The 15,998-nt window shown below is 40.3% G+C and overlaps 1 protein-coding gene across 2 annotated transcripts in view; it reads left to right on the forward strand.

The window, feature by feature from the left end:
- Positions 1 to 15,998, forward strand: part of NUP210 (nucleoporin 210) — a 164,980-nt gene that overhangs the window by 83,499 nt on the left and 65,483 nt on the right. For both annotated transcript variants that reach the window (XM_072598255.1, XM_072598256.1), the window contains exons 15-18: positions 5,216 to 5,437; positions 7,180 to 7,353; positions 14,268 to 14,460; positions 14,704 to 14,810. In XM_072598255.1, coding sequence (XP_072454356.1) covers positions 5,216 to 5,437; positions 7,180 to 7,353; positions 14,268 to 14,460; positions 14,704 to 14,810 — 696 coding nt within the window. The remainder of the gene's footprint in view (positions 1 to 5,215; positions 5,438 to 7,179; positions 7,354 to 14,267; positions 14,461 to 14,703; positions 14,811 to 15,998) is intronic.

Raw genomic sequence — 15,998 nt, forward strand, 5'->3', positions numbered from 1 at the left:
GACAGCCCAGGTGTAGATTGGCATCCTGACCCCATAATGTACAAGAAGCTGCACAAATCATCCTCTGCCCAATGACTGGGTGACAGACCACAGCCTCAGGTCACAGAGACAAATGTCTCCTTTCTGGGTGTATAGATACATTCCCAAGCTCTTTGCCTAAGGAGGAGTGCTATCCAGAAGCCTGAGAACTGAGCTCAGTCTGATCAGGATGCAAACTGACCACATCAGCCTTCACCCATTGAAATCAGCCAATGAAAGCAAAGACAGCAAGATGAGCCCACTTCCTTTAGTTCTTCTCAGAGCAATGCTTTCCTCTGACTTCTTCCAGGTAGGAACAGCACGCAGACATCCCATCGCCTCATTAAGCCTCATTAAGCAGCCAAAGACTAGAGGGGATTGAAAAGTTTACAGCATACCTGGAGGAAATGTCAGTCCATGGAAAGTCTGGATTAGTGAATTTTGTAGAAAGGAAATGAGCTCTATTGCATTTAAAGTGTATACAGTGACTTTAGCCAACAGACTTTAAAGAATACAGGTATGAGTGGTTTACAGTGAATAATACAGTGAGGTGTGACTTGATGTAATGAGACTATCCTTTTAGAAATAAACAGACCAACAATTAATTCTGCGGGTAAATGTCGTTTCTTTTCGGAGTATACCCCCGTGGCATGATATCCACTTATTCCAATAAGCCTTTGTGTGCCTCGGAATATTTCTCTTTGGGAATTGCTTCCAGAGCTTACCTTCAAATCTCTTTAAGTCTTCATTCTTTGATGTAGTAGATGAGATTTTGGAAATCAGTCTAAACTTATTCAGAGTCAAGCCTATGAATTAGATGGATGATCCTATGGAGTGATGGGGATTTGGTGGTGCTGAAATAAGGGTGAGGCAAGTGAGAGATTTTCTTCAGGTGGGCAAAGCTGAACGTGACAGAAAAATATAAAAGATATTCTTGTCTTGAGGGCAAAAATCAGCTAATTACAGTGCAGAAATTTTGCTTTTTAAAAATAAATTGTGTTTATAATGTATTGAAACTCATTTCTTGTGACACTTGTAAATGAGTTCTGAAAACAGTTCCCATTGAAGACACTTTGAATAGCAACAGTCATTGATTAAATGTATGGCATCCCAAGGTGCTGTATACACAGTTTATATGTAGAAATCAGGTATTGCTTTTTAAAGGCCTTATTACTTTACAAACACTCCCCTTAATTATCTGCAGATGGATGCTGCTAAATTGGTTTCAAGAGTGAGACTGAAATTCTTTTCAGTGCTGAAATTGAAAGAATTTTTTTCTCTTAGGTTAAACATTCTTCCTGTGGTCTTGTTTGTACTAATAATTTAATCAATAGAGCTTTTGTTTTCATTGAGCATGCAAAGGTTAACTTCAACACAACTCTGCTTTTTGTGTGGAACCTTTGGTGGTTCAGTAAAACAAATGTCAGTCAATATGCATTTATTTAGCACTTACTCTGTGAGGAGCACTATGCTAAGGCAAAGACACATGGTTCCTTGCCCTCGGGGTGCTCCCCATTCTAATGGAGGAGACGACATGCAGATAACTATGTGTCTACAAGATATATACCATGTAAAGGGAGGTAGTCTCTGGAGGAGGATAGGGGCATGGGGGTGAGGAGGAGGAGAATGAAGAAGACCCTCTTGTAGAGGACAGGATTTAAGCTGAGTCTTGAAGGAGGTCAGGGAATCCATGAGAGCAGGACTAGGGTGGATGAATGAAAGTTACAGAGGGAGATTTAGGCTTGACAGCTGAAAAACTTCTTACCAGAGCTGTTCAAAAATAGATAGGCCACTGCAGAAGGTTTGAGCATCTCCATCACTGCAGATATTCATACAGAAACCAACTACTTATGATGCAGAACCCGTACTTTGTGAAAGTGTGGGTTAGACAGAGTTGGCCTCTGAGGTCCCTTTTGACTTTTAGCTCTGTCATCACTCGTTGAATAGGCACCATTATGTGATCATGTTAGGAACTCTTGACCTACACAGTCCTTAGAATGAACTTGGTTAGCATTTGTCTAGCACATATATATCTAGCTAGGGTAGGGGAAAGATGAAGCCAGACTTTAAAGTGGCTTTGTTTCTGAGTTGCCTGTCTTTTAGTCACTGCCCCTCAGGGGATTATATCCTTTCTATCTAAGTGGCTTTCCCAGTCCCTGGCCCTCCTGGCGCCACCCACACAAGGCCCTGCTTTTTAGGTGTTTGTTCTGAGACTGATGATTTCACTATTTCATAAAACAATAAGTAAACAGAGAATGGAAGAGCTACAGAAGGTGTAGTGAACAAGCCGTTATGGACATACTGTAAGTAGAAATTCATTTTTAGGTGCGAATTGTAAATGTGTGTTTATTTGGTTCTGCTGAAAACTAAGTGCATAATGCATTATTTAAAGATTAAAAGTAACAACGTGGCTGGTTTAGTTTGGAATCTCTCAGGGTATTCAGGTGGATACTAGTCAGGAAACTTAGATTTGGTTTCCAGTTCTATTACTTGATCCCGGGTGACCTTGGACAAGTGACCTCTATGGCTCCCTGAACTCTTAAATCTATGATCCCACAACTTCGGAGCCCCATTAATTAATATTATAAACAGCAATATTGTGGTTTTTTGAAACACAAATAGATTTGCAGAGTTTACAGATCATTTAGTTCAAACATTTCAGGAAAGGAAAGTGAGACAAAGAGAGAAAAAGTGAATTAGTGGCAGATGAACCCAGTACCTTTGACTTCTAGGGTATCATTCTTTCTTCTGCATCAGAGGATGCATTCCTAACCTTTTAGCTATCTGGCAGGGTCATGGTGAAGGTCAGATGAAAGAACTGATTGAAAGTACTCTGTGAATTTTAAAGCACCATACCAACACAAGGAGTGATTATTTTTTTTGTTCTATCTTTCTTGGCCCTCTTGGGCTCACAGCCAGATAGCTAATGATGTGTGAGCAAACACTTGGATGAAAGAAAGGAACTCATTATTTATCAGAGCCCTTTGGTGTATGCTTGGCTAAAGTCACTGCAATGGAAATCAGGAGACCTATGCTTCCATCCTGGTTCTGCCACTGACTTGCTTAACTTTGGCAGGTAGCCTCCATTAGCCTTGGTGTCTCCATGTTTATACGGAGATGGTGCTAGCTGTTGTAATGATAATATGACCACAACAAAATCATGACAACTAGCATTTCTATAGGTTTCAAGGTTTGCAAAGCACTTTACAAATATGTCCTGGGGCGGGGAGAGCAGGGTAGATTTTTTTTTTTTTTTTACCTTTTTCATAGGATTGTTGAAAGGGTGTAGCTCATGCATAAGAATCCTGGGACAAAAAGAGCCTGCATTGCCTTTTTTTGAATAGAATCTCAACCCAGAACTATATAGGAAGAAAAATGTGTTCTGAATAGCATGATGCTTTACCCCTTGCAAGCACTGTGGCTACACAGTACCAAAAGGAAGCATTTTTAAGATTTCCCTTGCCCCACTTCTAGAGCTTCCCACTCTCCACCCTCTCCTTGTCCCTGCATACCAAGTAGTAGCCTCTCACTGTTGTCCAGCAGGGTGATTTGTATCTTTCATACATGTGATGGCATGTATCACATCAGATTTCTAATATTTGCCCTCTTTTGGTGTGTATATCTACAGCGCCCAATGCTCTTTGCTATTGGGGCCCATTATCCTGTACCTTAGTGCCTTCTCTGCACCTTTTATGATAATTATAGTTGTGATGATAATTATATATCAATATTAATCAACAGGTATTTATTAAACACCTGTAGCATGATGGGCCATGCATTGGTTCTAGGAATTCAAAGGGGAAAAAAAGTCTTTGCCCTTAAGAAGTTTATATTCAATTGGAAGAGGCAACATGTATACTTCTAAGTATGTCAAGAACCTTTTACATTTTGCTAGTGAAGAAACTCCCTCTAACAACACAGATTGCAATTCATCTGTCAGGTACTGCTTTCGAAAGTTACATGAGGACAAGAGGTGTTCAGGGACTTGGGTTTGCACAGTTTGTAACTGCTAGCAGTAGGGTTAAACTCATTTCGTCTTGACTCCAAAGTTCAACGCTATCCATTAAACCTTGCTGCATTTTTAATAATAGACCCTTGGGTCAGTCAAGTAAACAAGCATTTATTAAGCATCTACTATGTTCCAGGCATTGTGCTAAGCTCTGGGAATACCAAAAAAAAAAAAAGGGACAAAAGACAAACCCTGTGCTCAAGGAGTTCACAATCCAATGGCATAGATAGTCATAAAACAACTACGTGCAAATAAGCTATATGTACAGGATAACATTAAGGGAAAGAAGACAATGGAAGGGAGGACAGGAAATAAGTTATAAGAAGTCTGGAAAAGTGGGGGTTTGAAGGGCTTTGAATGCCAAACCTAAGATTTTATATTTGATCCTGGAGGTGACAGAGATGGTAAAATCTGTGCTTTAGGAAAATCTGTTTGACAGCTGAGTGGAAGACTGACTGTATCTGGAAGGGAGCTAAGGCGGCCAGGAGGCTATTGCCAGTCTAGGAGTGAGGTCCTGAAGGTGATGGCAGGGTCACAGGAGTGATACTAGAGATGGTGCAAGAATAAAATTGACAGGACTTGGCAATAGATTGGAGATGAGGGTTGAGAGAGTGAGGAGTTGAGTTTCAATTCTGGGTGACTGGGAGGATGGTAGTGCTTTCATCAGTAATAAGGAATCTAGGAAGAGGGGAGAGTTTGGGAGGAAGGATAATGAGTTCAGCTTTGGACATGTTTGGGTCAGCGTAGCACCTTGTAATTTTCAGAGTGCTTTCAAATCATTATAATAGTGGGGCACAGTGGAAGGAAGATTGGATTTAGAGTCAAAGGTTCTGCTTTGAATCCTCATTCTGTCACTTTCTACCTATGTAACCAATCATTTTCTACTTTCAGGCTTTTAGTTTCTTCATCTGTAAAATGGCAGAGTTACATTATGGCCCCTGCTATTCTAGATCCTGCGATTTTTACAGTAATTCTAGCAGATAAGTAGAATGGCTATGTTACTACCCCTATTTTGTAGCTGAAGAAACTGAGGCACAGAAAAGTTGTGACTTGCCCAAGGTCATATAACTGTGAGTGGACAAACTAGGACTTGTACCCAGGTTACCTAACTCTCAGTCATTCAATCCTGCCTCCATACCTCCCTACCTTACTCAACAAAACATGTCTTGTCCTTTATTTTCTTTTCAGACTATTGATCCTTCTTCTGTGGCTTTGGTGACTCTGGGTTCTTCCAAAGAGATGTTATTTGAAGGGGGTCCTAAGCCCTGGGTCCTAGAGCCTTCCAAATTCTTCCGAAACATCACCTCAGAAGACACTGAGAGCATTGGCCTGTCCCTATTTGGTCCACCTGCATCCCGGAACTATCTACAGCATTGGATCCGAGTGACCTGTAAATCCTTGGGAGAACAGGTAAGTAGCAGGGACAGTGGTCAGGAGTGTCCTGAAGGGGAAACATGAAAAAGACTGGGACACTACCTAGGAGTCTCTATGAGGGTGCCATTGACTTAGGGATTGCATGAAAGAATTGGGACACTGGTGGTTTGTCTGTGGCCCCCACCCCTTCTTCCTTTGAGACATTCATGCAAGCTTCCCACATACTCCCCCTAGCCTTCCTTCCTTGGGTATCATTTTGTTCTCCTGAATTTTATCACTGCCTATACCTTCTCCAAATCCCCCAGAAAAATTTATGCAGCTGTCCAATTGCAAGGGATCTGATGAATGAATTCAGACTGAATGACAATCATTAAAGATAACCACCCACAAGATTAATAGAACATAGAATGTCAGAGCTAGAATGGTCCTTGGGACTTAGAATGCGAGAGCTGGAAGGAATCAATTAGATCTTCCCATGAAATGATTTTCTCCTCCAAGAAGAAATTTAGCCATGGAATAAATAGCAAAAAGTGACCATAATACATTTTGCAGTATTGTTTACTGGATTTTTAAATTTTTATTTTGGTGTGGAGAACAGGATCCTTGACCTTTGAACCATGGTCTGTGGAACTCCCAGTGAGGAAACTCTCCTTACCGTTGCAAATCAAATAGCATTGGCTTTGGAGTTAGGACCTATTTTCGAGCCCCACTCTCTGATTCTTACTTCCTTTGTGCCTTGAGCAAATAACATATTGGGCCTCAGTTCTCAGGAGGTTGGACAAGGTATCCTCTGAAGCTACTTCCAGCCCTAGGTCTATATCTCATGACCTGACCCTGCTGTAATGTGGCTCTGAAAAGTGTAGTCTTTGAGAGTTTCTGGGACTGAGCAGTCAGAATGTATCAGAGGTTTTCAGGGCCCTGGCACTGATTCTCTGTCTTCTAAAGTAATGATATCTGTAATCATAAGATATTCGTTAGGACTTGAATCATTTTTGATCATGGTTCAGAATGTACACACACACACACACATACAGATTTTATGAGAAGCAGCATGACACAATGTTAAATGAATTGGACTTGGGAATCAAGACTTGATTTGAGTCCTAGCCTTGCCTATGCCCTGTGATTATAACTGTAGACAAGCTCCATAACTTTTCTGAGGCTCATTTTCCTCATCTGTAAAATGAGGTTGGACTAAATGACTTCTAATGGTCCTTCTAGCTCTAATATAATATAATTTATGACCTCTGGTCTATGACTCCTGGGTCATTATTATGTCTTTCTGAATTTTCTGTCTTCTGTGCTAAATAGTCCCAGTGCTGAGTACTTCCACCTAGGTCCTGCATCCTTGCCTTTCTGCATTAGCTCTCCTAGGCATCCTCTTTAGTCTACCCTTATTCATGCTATAGCTTATATCTATACTTCATTTTTTATGTCTGCCTTTTCAAATCTATTTAAATTCTCATTAAAAAACCTGTGAACTTGTGAATATGGTAATACAACCTTGAATTTTTATGGTGACTTTTTTTTGTCTAAGAAGCTCAAAATGTCTCACCCATATTAATTTACGTATCTTCTCAGCATCCCTTAGGGGCAGGTAGCAGACAGAGCATCATCATTCCCATTTTATAGATGGGGAAACAGAGACACAGAATAGGATGCTTAAGTGATTTGACAGAGGTCATAGAATAATTGGAAAGGGAAGGGTATTCAGCCATCCTGTTGCTGGTCTACTGCTTTCCCTGATCGGTGATATTCTTTTCATGGGATTCACACAGGTCATTGCTCTCACAGTTGGAAACAAGCCTAGTGTCACCAATCCCTTCCCAGCTGCAGAGCCAGCCGTGGTGAAGTTTATCTGTGCCCCCCCTTCAAGACTCACCCTCACGCCTGTCTACGCTAGTCCTCAGCTGGATCTGTCCTGCCCTTTGATGCAACAAAACAAACAAGTGGTAAGTGTGAACCTAAGACTAAAGGCGTGGTGGGAAGGCAAATACTTACATGCAGAACCCTCTCAGAAGGAGCTGTATAGTTCTTTTTTTCACTTTAAATATTTTTTTCCAATTACATGTAAAAATTTTTAGCACTCACTTTTTGAAATTTTGAGTTCCAAATGCTCTCCCTCCTTTCCTTTCCTGAGCCTTCCTTGAGAAGGCAAGCAATTTGATTTTGATTATGTATGTGCATTCATGCAAAACATTTCCATTGTTAGTCATGTTGTGAAAGAAAACTTAGGCAAAAAAATTCCAAGAAAAATAAATAAAGTTTTAGAAAGAATACTTTGATCGGATATCAGACTCCATCAGTTCTCTCTCTGGAGGTGGATGGCACTTTTCATCATGAGTCCTTTGGGATTGTCACAGATCATTGTATTGCTGAGAAGAGCTAAGTCATTCATGGTTATTCATTATTATAATATAGCTGTTACTGTGTATAATGTTCTGCGTATAAGGTTCTGCGCACTTTATTTTCCATCAGTTCATGTAAGTCTTTTTAGGTTTTTCTGAAATCATCCTGTTCATTTCTTACAGTGCAATAGTATTCCATCACAATTATATACCACAATTTGTTCAGTCATTCCTCAGTTGATAAGCATCCCCCAAATTACCAATTCTTTGCCACCACACAAAGGGCTACTCTAAATATTTTTGTGTATGTAGTCCCTTTTCCTTTTTTTAAAGAAATCTCTTTGGGATATAGACCTAGTACTGCTGTTGCTGGGTCAAAGGATATGCTCAGTTCTTTTGGGTATAATTCCAAATTGCTCTTCAGAATGATTGGATCAGTTTACAACTCCACCAACAGTGTGTTAGTGTCCCAATTTTTCAATATCTCCTCCAACGTTTGTCATTTTCTTTTTTTTGTCATAGTAGCCAACATGATAGATATGAGGTGATATCTTCTCTAATCAGTAGTGATGTAGAGCATTTTTTCTTCCAACTATAGATAGCTTTGATTTCTTCATCTGAAAACTGCCCATTCATATCCTTTGTCTATCAATTGAGGAATGATTTGTATTCTTATAAATTTTACTCAGTTCTCTATATATTTGAGAAATGAAGCTTTTGTCAGAGAAACTTGCTATTAAATTTTTTCTCTAGTTTTCTGCTTCCCTTCTAATCTTAATTGCTCTGGTTTTATTTGTGCAAAACCTTTTTAATTTAATATAATCAAAAGTATCCCTTTTTCATTCCATAATGCTTTCTTTGTTTGATCATGAATTCTTCTTTTATGCATAGATCTGACAGGTAAACTATTCTACACTCACCTAATTCGTTTATGATATCATCCTTTATGTCTAGATCATGTACCCATTTTGACCTTATATTGGTATATGGTATGAGATGTTGGTCTACACCCACTTCTTGCCAAACTGCTTTCCATTTTTCCCATCAGTTTTTGTTTTACAGTGAGTTCTTGTCTCAAAAATTTGGACCTTTAGGCTTATTATCAAACAGTAGATTACTATGGACATTTACTGCTGTGTATTAGGTACCTCATCTGTTCCACTAATCAACCCTGCAGTTTCTTAGACAGTACCAGATTGTTTTGATGATTACCACTTTGTAATACATTTTGAGATCTGGGATGGCTAAGCCACCTTCACAATTTTTCCATTGAATCCCTTAATATTCTTGACCTTTTGTTCTTCTAGATGAATTTTTTATCGTTTTTTTCTAGCTCTATAAAATTCTTTTTGGTAGTTTGATTGGTATGGCACTGAATAAAACAAATTAGTTTAGGCGGAAGTGCCATTTTTTTATATTGGCTCAGCCTACCCCTGAGCAGTTAATATCCTTATAGTTGTTTAGATCTGATTTTACTTGTGTGAACTAAAGTGTTTTTCAGTTGTGTTCACATAGTTCCTGGGTTTGTTTTGTCAGATAGATTCCCAAGTATTTTATATTGTCTATATTTATTTTAAATGAAATTTCTCTTTCTCTCTCTTGCTACTCATTTTTGTTGGTATCATATAGAAATACTGATGATTTTATGTAGAGTTTATGAACAGTATTTTTCGAACAGATCATTCCTGCTTACCCAGGAACAAATCATGTTCCTAGACTAAGGAATCTGGAAGCTCATTTCTAAGTGTCAACAGATAGGGTTACAAATGCTAGGTATCTGTGGACCAAGCTTGTGGCCAAAAAGTAGAAAATCAATAAGGTGGGGAGGTCAGCCATTGTATTCATAAAATCTTGGAAAGTCAGAACTAGAAAGGAGATTTGAGGCTGACTAGTCGCAATTTCCTAATGGGGAAACTGAGGTCAAGAGAAAGCATATGAGTTTTTTCTCAGAAAACAAAGATATCAGAGCTCTGATTCAGCCAGCAATTATGACTTTCATTCTGATCCCAGGAAGAAGAAAGGGGAATAAAAGCAGAGGGAGGATGGAAGAAATTGGGATCTAGTGAGGAATAAAGTCAGTCAATCAGGAAGATATTGGTAGGGGCAGAGGGAGTCATACTGTAATGAGGAACAGAAAATTGAAATCCAATTGTCTGATCCAGTTAGACCAAACAATATGAATTAGGCTGACATTAAGCTCAGACCTTTCTTCCCAGAATGTTCGAACCCTTGCAGAAACAATTTTATAAAACACTACTGAGTTAAGCACTTTTCATCTGCAAATTTGAGGCTCAGAAATGTGTATCCCACATTATTGACTCTGAATTTCTCCTAATGTATTCCACCTCCTCAGGAGTGTCCCCAAAGGGTTGTGTTTCATAGAGAGAAAATTTGTTCTTCCTTCCAAAAGACAGAGTTATACACAGATCTACACAGACACACACACACACACACACACACACACACACACACACACACACACACACACACACCAGTATTCTCACTGCCACCCAGTTGTTTTTAAGTCTAAGTCACTCTTGTCACCTCAGTACTGACATCTTTAGTCAGCCTCATGTTTCATCCAATCCACAATTATATCTCTAACAAAAGTGCTTTGTAGAAAGGCATAGCTGGCTTCTATTTCTAGTAAACACAATATGACAAATGACACTGTTGCTTCAGGAGGAGGTGGGGGACACCCTGGAGGTTAGAGGCAGAGGTGGCTTCTGCACTGGCTTTGGAAATGGGGGCTGAGGTCAAGGCAGTAAGACCTGGACAGGAAAGACCAAAGATAAGGAGTGTCATCATACTAGGCTGTCTAGTTCAGGATATGAAGATCAAGTCCTTGGAGGAAATCTATCTTTTCTCTCTTCCATCAAGGAGTCTGGGGCCCTCAATGAAAGATGAGGTGCTAAGAGTGTAGTGACAGAGGGGCAAGGGGGAAGAGGTCAGGAAAGGTAAGAAAGGGTTGGGTTATGAAGGGCTTTGAATGCCAAATGCAAGGTTTTATATTTGATTCTAGAGGTGATAGAGATGGTAAACTGTGCTTTAGGACAGTCTGTTTGAGAGCTGAGTGGAGGATGGATTGTATGGGGGAGAGAGCTTCTAAAGATTATGCCTCTTCAGAAATAGACTAGATCTGGTTGACAAAGCAGATTCAAGGTTGTTGTAGCCATTGGGGACTATATACACACACATCCATATCCATATCCATGTACATGTATGTGTATATAATGACCATGTTGACTTGGGTGTCAAGTATTCCAAGGAAGTGGCTGCAGTTGTTTGTGGTGCTATCATCCTGACCAAGGTGTCTATCGTTCCTGTGAGACAAGACTGGTGCATGCCTCACATAGTGCTCAGCAAGGTTCCTGGGCATTAGAGATCAGTTCTGGCATGTCTGATTCCTGCCCCTAGAGGTACTAGTATTGTCTTAGCTTCTAGACCTCAGAAGCTACTAATAATGGTTGGAATTGATTATCGCTGTACTTCTGCTAGAGGCTGTACTGTCACTGGGTACCTTTTCTAAAACAATCTTTGATGCCATCTCTAAAACCTATGGCTGTCCAATTGCAGACCTAGGGAAGGAAACTGTATTCACCCAGTCTTGAATATTGGAAATTGACCAACCATGTTTGAGTATCTATCCAGAGAGCATAGGCAACAACTGTGGTTATCACAGAAATAATTTTGTAAGAACAAAGAATAAAGTGAACTGTTCCAGAAAGGAGGGAAAGAAAGATGGAGGAAAACAAAGAAGGAAGGAAGAAAGGAAAGGAGAGAGAAGGAAATCAGGGAAGGAGGAAGGTACAAGGGGCTACATCTACTTCCTCTTAATAGTTTATGGATCTGTTATTCATCTGTACTTGTTTTGAAGATGTTTAGATCAAAGGAGATAATATCTGTGAATGGCTTTGTAGCTGGTGCACTATAGAAAGGTTAGCTGATTGACTCTATGGTTATTGCTATTGTTATTCTGGCTGGCATTTGCTATTTCTTGGAATAACTAGTACCATCACTTTACTTCCTGCTGGGTAAAGTAGAAAGAACAGCTTTGTATTTGATCTAAATTTACCTTTCCCAGACTCTAAGGGGGCCCCCACAGTTCTAGCATCTGGGATTTGGTGAAGTCACATTTCACTCTCTCCATCCCCTTCATGATTTATTAACCACAATCACACCTGCTGGGATTTGGCTGTTTTATCCCCTGTAGTCCTAGGAATTGGTTGTTTAGAGTCTGTCTCCCTTAGGGATTAATAGCTCAGTGAGATATAAGTCAAGGTAAAATATAGATGGTTTAGTATTTTCAGCTGTACTGTTTACCCAGACCCTACATTCAGAAGGGGATGTGTTTCAAAGACACATCCAAATAGAGTAATGGGTGGTGTGTGTGTCCAGGAGTCATATAGAGCCTCCTACAGAGGAGATCCTTTGTGGTAAAAGTTCCCTATATCCACCAGTCTTGAACTGTTCACAGTTCTCATGTTCTCATGTGTTTATAGAATGACTCTCTCACCCAGGTGAAAAACAATCTGACTTAAGTGTACAGTCTTTGATGGGCTAGTGGTGATGTGTCATAGATATCTCTAGGCAGTAGTATACCAGTGAAGAACAACTGTGTCATGTGATAAATCAATCTTAAATCAGTAGCGCTGAGCTGCTCTGGCATTGCTTTTGCAATTTATAATCTCATTAGATGTGCTTGGGGAGAAAAAGAGATATATTCTCTCCTCTGCCCTATATGCAATATTACTTTAATTTATACTTCCTTGAATCCAGAGGTCACCAAGGAAGTATTTTCTAAGTAAATAATTGGTGGGGTGAGATGCTGGGATGGAAGAGACTTGATCATATTAGACAGTTGAATTTCTTATCTTTGATTGGCCTTGTGTAGTCTTAAGCATAGGGCATAATGAGGATATGGAATTGAGCAGATATAGACATGACCTGCCTGGGAAGTAGCTACTCTTCTCTCTTAAGGAGAATAAATATGCATGCTTGGTGAATAGAAAAGAAAGTTAATGTCATTGATTTTCTTTTTTTCCATGGCATCATGTGTGCAACAAAGACTTGAGATGATAAATCTTTTTCCATTACATTAGGAATATAAGTAGGGCACAGATGATACTACTGACCAGCCACTAGTCAGACATACACTTTGAATTGTTTTTTCACTACTTATCAATAAAGCAGAATGTCTTTATGGAACACCTTCTATGTGTTCCACATTGTGCCAGGCACTGTGGGGGAGAGGTGAGAAGAGATGATGCAGTCCCTGCTCTCAAAAGGCTTATAGTCTGGTTGGCAAAGACAAGAAATCCAAGTATGAAATCATTAGAGAATAGTATGGGGCAGCATGTGATCAAATGATTTGGAGCAGGCAAAGAGGACAGAGGCAGAAGAGATCATTCTTGGTGGTATCTTTTAGGGAAGACATTGATAAACGAAAGAGCATCTAGAAGAAGACATCCAAGCTGGTAAGAGGATTGGAGACTATGGAGGGGACTCAGACAGTTAAACCTGGAGAAGAAAAGATGTGACAAGTAGTCTCCAAGTATTTGTGGGGCTCTCATGTGGAAGAGAGATTAGGCTTATTCTTCTTGGTCCTCAAAGGATATAACTAGGAATATTACCTGGTAATTGCAGAGTCAGATTACTCAGTTACTCATTGTAACTTTGTAACAATTATTTTTTAAGTCGAATATTTTTAAGTAGAATCAGCTCCCACAGGAAGTGGTGACTTTGCCATCCCTGGAGGTCTTCAAATGAAAACTGAATGACTCCTCATCAGGGCTTTGTAGAAAAGACCCTTGTTTAAGAGTGAATCGGACTAGATGGTCATGGGGGTCCCTTCCAACTCTGTGATTCAGTAATAAGGACCTAAAGTAATTTTGGAAGACATCATGAATCAGAAAATAGTCCAATTCTGAAGAATCGATAGAATTTGGACAGGGGTGGGAAACAGGTAGGACAATGAGGAGACCAAAGTAACTGGACCAGTAAGGAGGAAGGGTTGGACATATAGAGGAAGACCTCCAACATTGGGCCATAATGGGACTGTCACCTTGAACCACTCCCACCTCCATTCCTGGTTCCTCTTGTGATTGGTAGCTCCCATTTCCAAGATGACTAGTTTGTCCTGGGTTTAATATAGAGTCTGAGATGTGATTCATAAGAGGATCACAGGATGTCAGAATTGGAAGAGACCTCAGAAGTCATCTAGTCCAATTCATTCTTAAACAAGAATCTCTTCAGTAACAGCCCCCGCAAGTGGTCATCCAATAAGGGAGTATCCACTACTTCCTAGGGCGACCCATTTCACTTTTGGACAGCTCACATTGTTGGGAAGTTGTTTCCCTTTATGGTACACCTATATTTGCCCCTTTTGCAGCCAAACAGATCAGGTACAACTAAACCTGTGATGTAGATAGCATTAGCATTGGTCTCTGTAAGCAGGGACTGGTACGTGTATAGCCAGGATGCAGAATGTGGCCAATAATTTGTTGTTTTTCTCATAGGTGCCCGTTTCTAATTATCGAAACCCTGACCTAGACTTGGCTGCTTATGATCAACAAGGCCGTCGATTTGACAACTTCAGTTCCTTGAACATCAAATGGGAGTCCACTAAGCCTCCTCTGGCCAGCATTGAACCTAGTCTGCCAATGCAATTGATCCTGAAAGATGATGGGAGCGGCCAAAAGAAGCTTCATGGTAAGAATCCACTACGGGTTGTGAGCTGTTTAATGGAGGCATGGTTCAGTGTCATGACCTAGAGGATTCTTTCTCTTGTTTAGGTGGTACTAAAAAAAACCATGATTAAGGACTTTTAAAAAAAAAAACCATTCTTTGGATACAAATAGCTAGAATATGGTACTGGTTTCATTTTTAAGGAGAGGGTAAAGATTGTTACCCTGGGACTTCTTCTGTAATGTATTTTTTTCTCTCTTATGTCAGGCTTGCAAACTGTCTCAGTTTACCATGAATCAGGAACCACTGCAATTTCTGCTACAGCTACCGGCTACCATCATTCTCATCTCAATGCAGCCAAAATACAGCTACCGGTACTTTTCAAGGGTGGGGGGTGGGAAGAAGGGAGGAAGGGTCAAGGAATTTATTTTTTGCCCTCTATTTGGGTCCTAACCAGTATCTTTGTTTCCCTAGCTTCAAAAGTTCTAGGGAATATTTTCTCTCATTTAGATTGTTTCTCAGATATTTACTAAACAGCTACTATGTTTTTATTTCTGTGCTTGGTGCCATGAGGGAAACCAGACTAGTGAGTTTGTAGGTTCCCAGATCTGGAGCTCAAAGAGAAGAACCTTAGAAATCAACTAGTTGCACCCCCATACCTCTCCCCAAAATATATACCTCCTTTTACAGAAGAAGAAACACACCCAGAAGTGACTATCTCAAGGTCACAGAGGTGGTAAGCCTGGAAGGTGAGATTTGAACCAAGGTCTTCTGACTTCCAAGGCAATATTGTACCCTCTGTGCCATGCTACCTTGAAAGTGTAAAAGGAGTCTTTTCGACACAATGAGATATACATGTATTTGAAACTGATAGCAATGTAAAACAGGATGTGGTTAAAAGTTAGAGGAAAAGGGAGTGTGTTAGAAGAAGCTGCCAGTCTCTTTGAACCTGCAGTGACCTCTGCCTGACCAGGGTGAGTGAGAGAAGTCTTGGTGGAGATAGTCTCTTGAGTTTGGTCCTAAAGGGTGCATTGGATTGAGATAGACAGAGAGGTTGGGGAAGAGACCTCCAAGAATGGACCAGAAATATGAGAAATGATAGTAGTGTATATGGGGGAATGGAAAAAGACAAGTTTGGCTGGAACAAGGGTTATGTGGGAGTAGTAGAAAATAAAGTTAGATAAATAAAATTAGAGCAGATAATGAAGGACTTTAAATATCAAACAAGAGTGAGGATCTGATCATGTGAGTAATGGGAGGCCAATATCAGTTCTTGAGGTAAGAAGTAATATCATGAAAGTAAGCTAAGCCCACTGGGTAGCATCTGTTGGAGGGGCCAGCTCATCATCCTTTGCTGCTAGGTCATTCCTCTGCTTCCAGTCCTATATCTGGAGGGTGTTTGCTGCTGGGACACTGAGGGGATAGGCTTGTATCTTGTCCAGCTATGCAGCATCTGGTATATCAGTTTGTTCCCTTTCTGGTCCTGGAGCCCTGCCAAACATTGTGCCCAGAGGAAGCCACCATGTGCTTGGCACAGCCACTCTTGGAGGAGAGGCAGAATG

This window comes from Notamacropus eugenii, chromosome 3 (genome assembly GCF_028372415.1).
Source record: "Notamacropus eugenii isolate mMacEug1 chromosome 3, mMacEug1.pri_v2, whole genome shotgun sequence".
NCBI lineage: Eukaryota > Metazoa > Chordata > Mammalia > Diprotodontia > Macropodidae > Notamacropus > Notamacropus eugenii.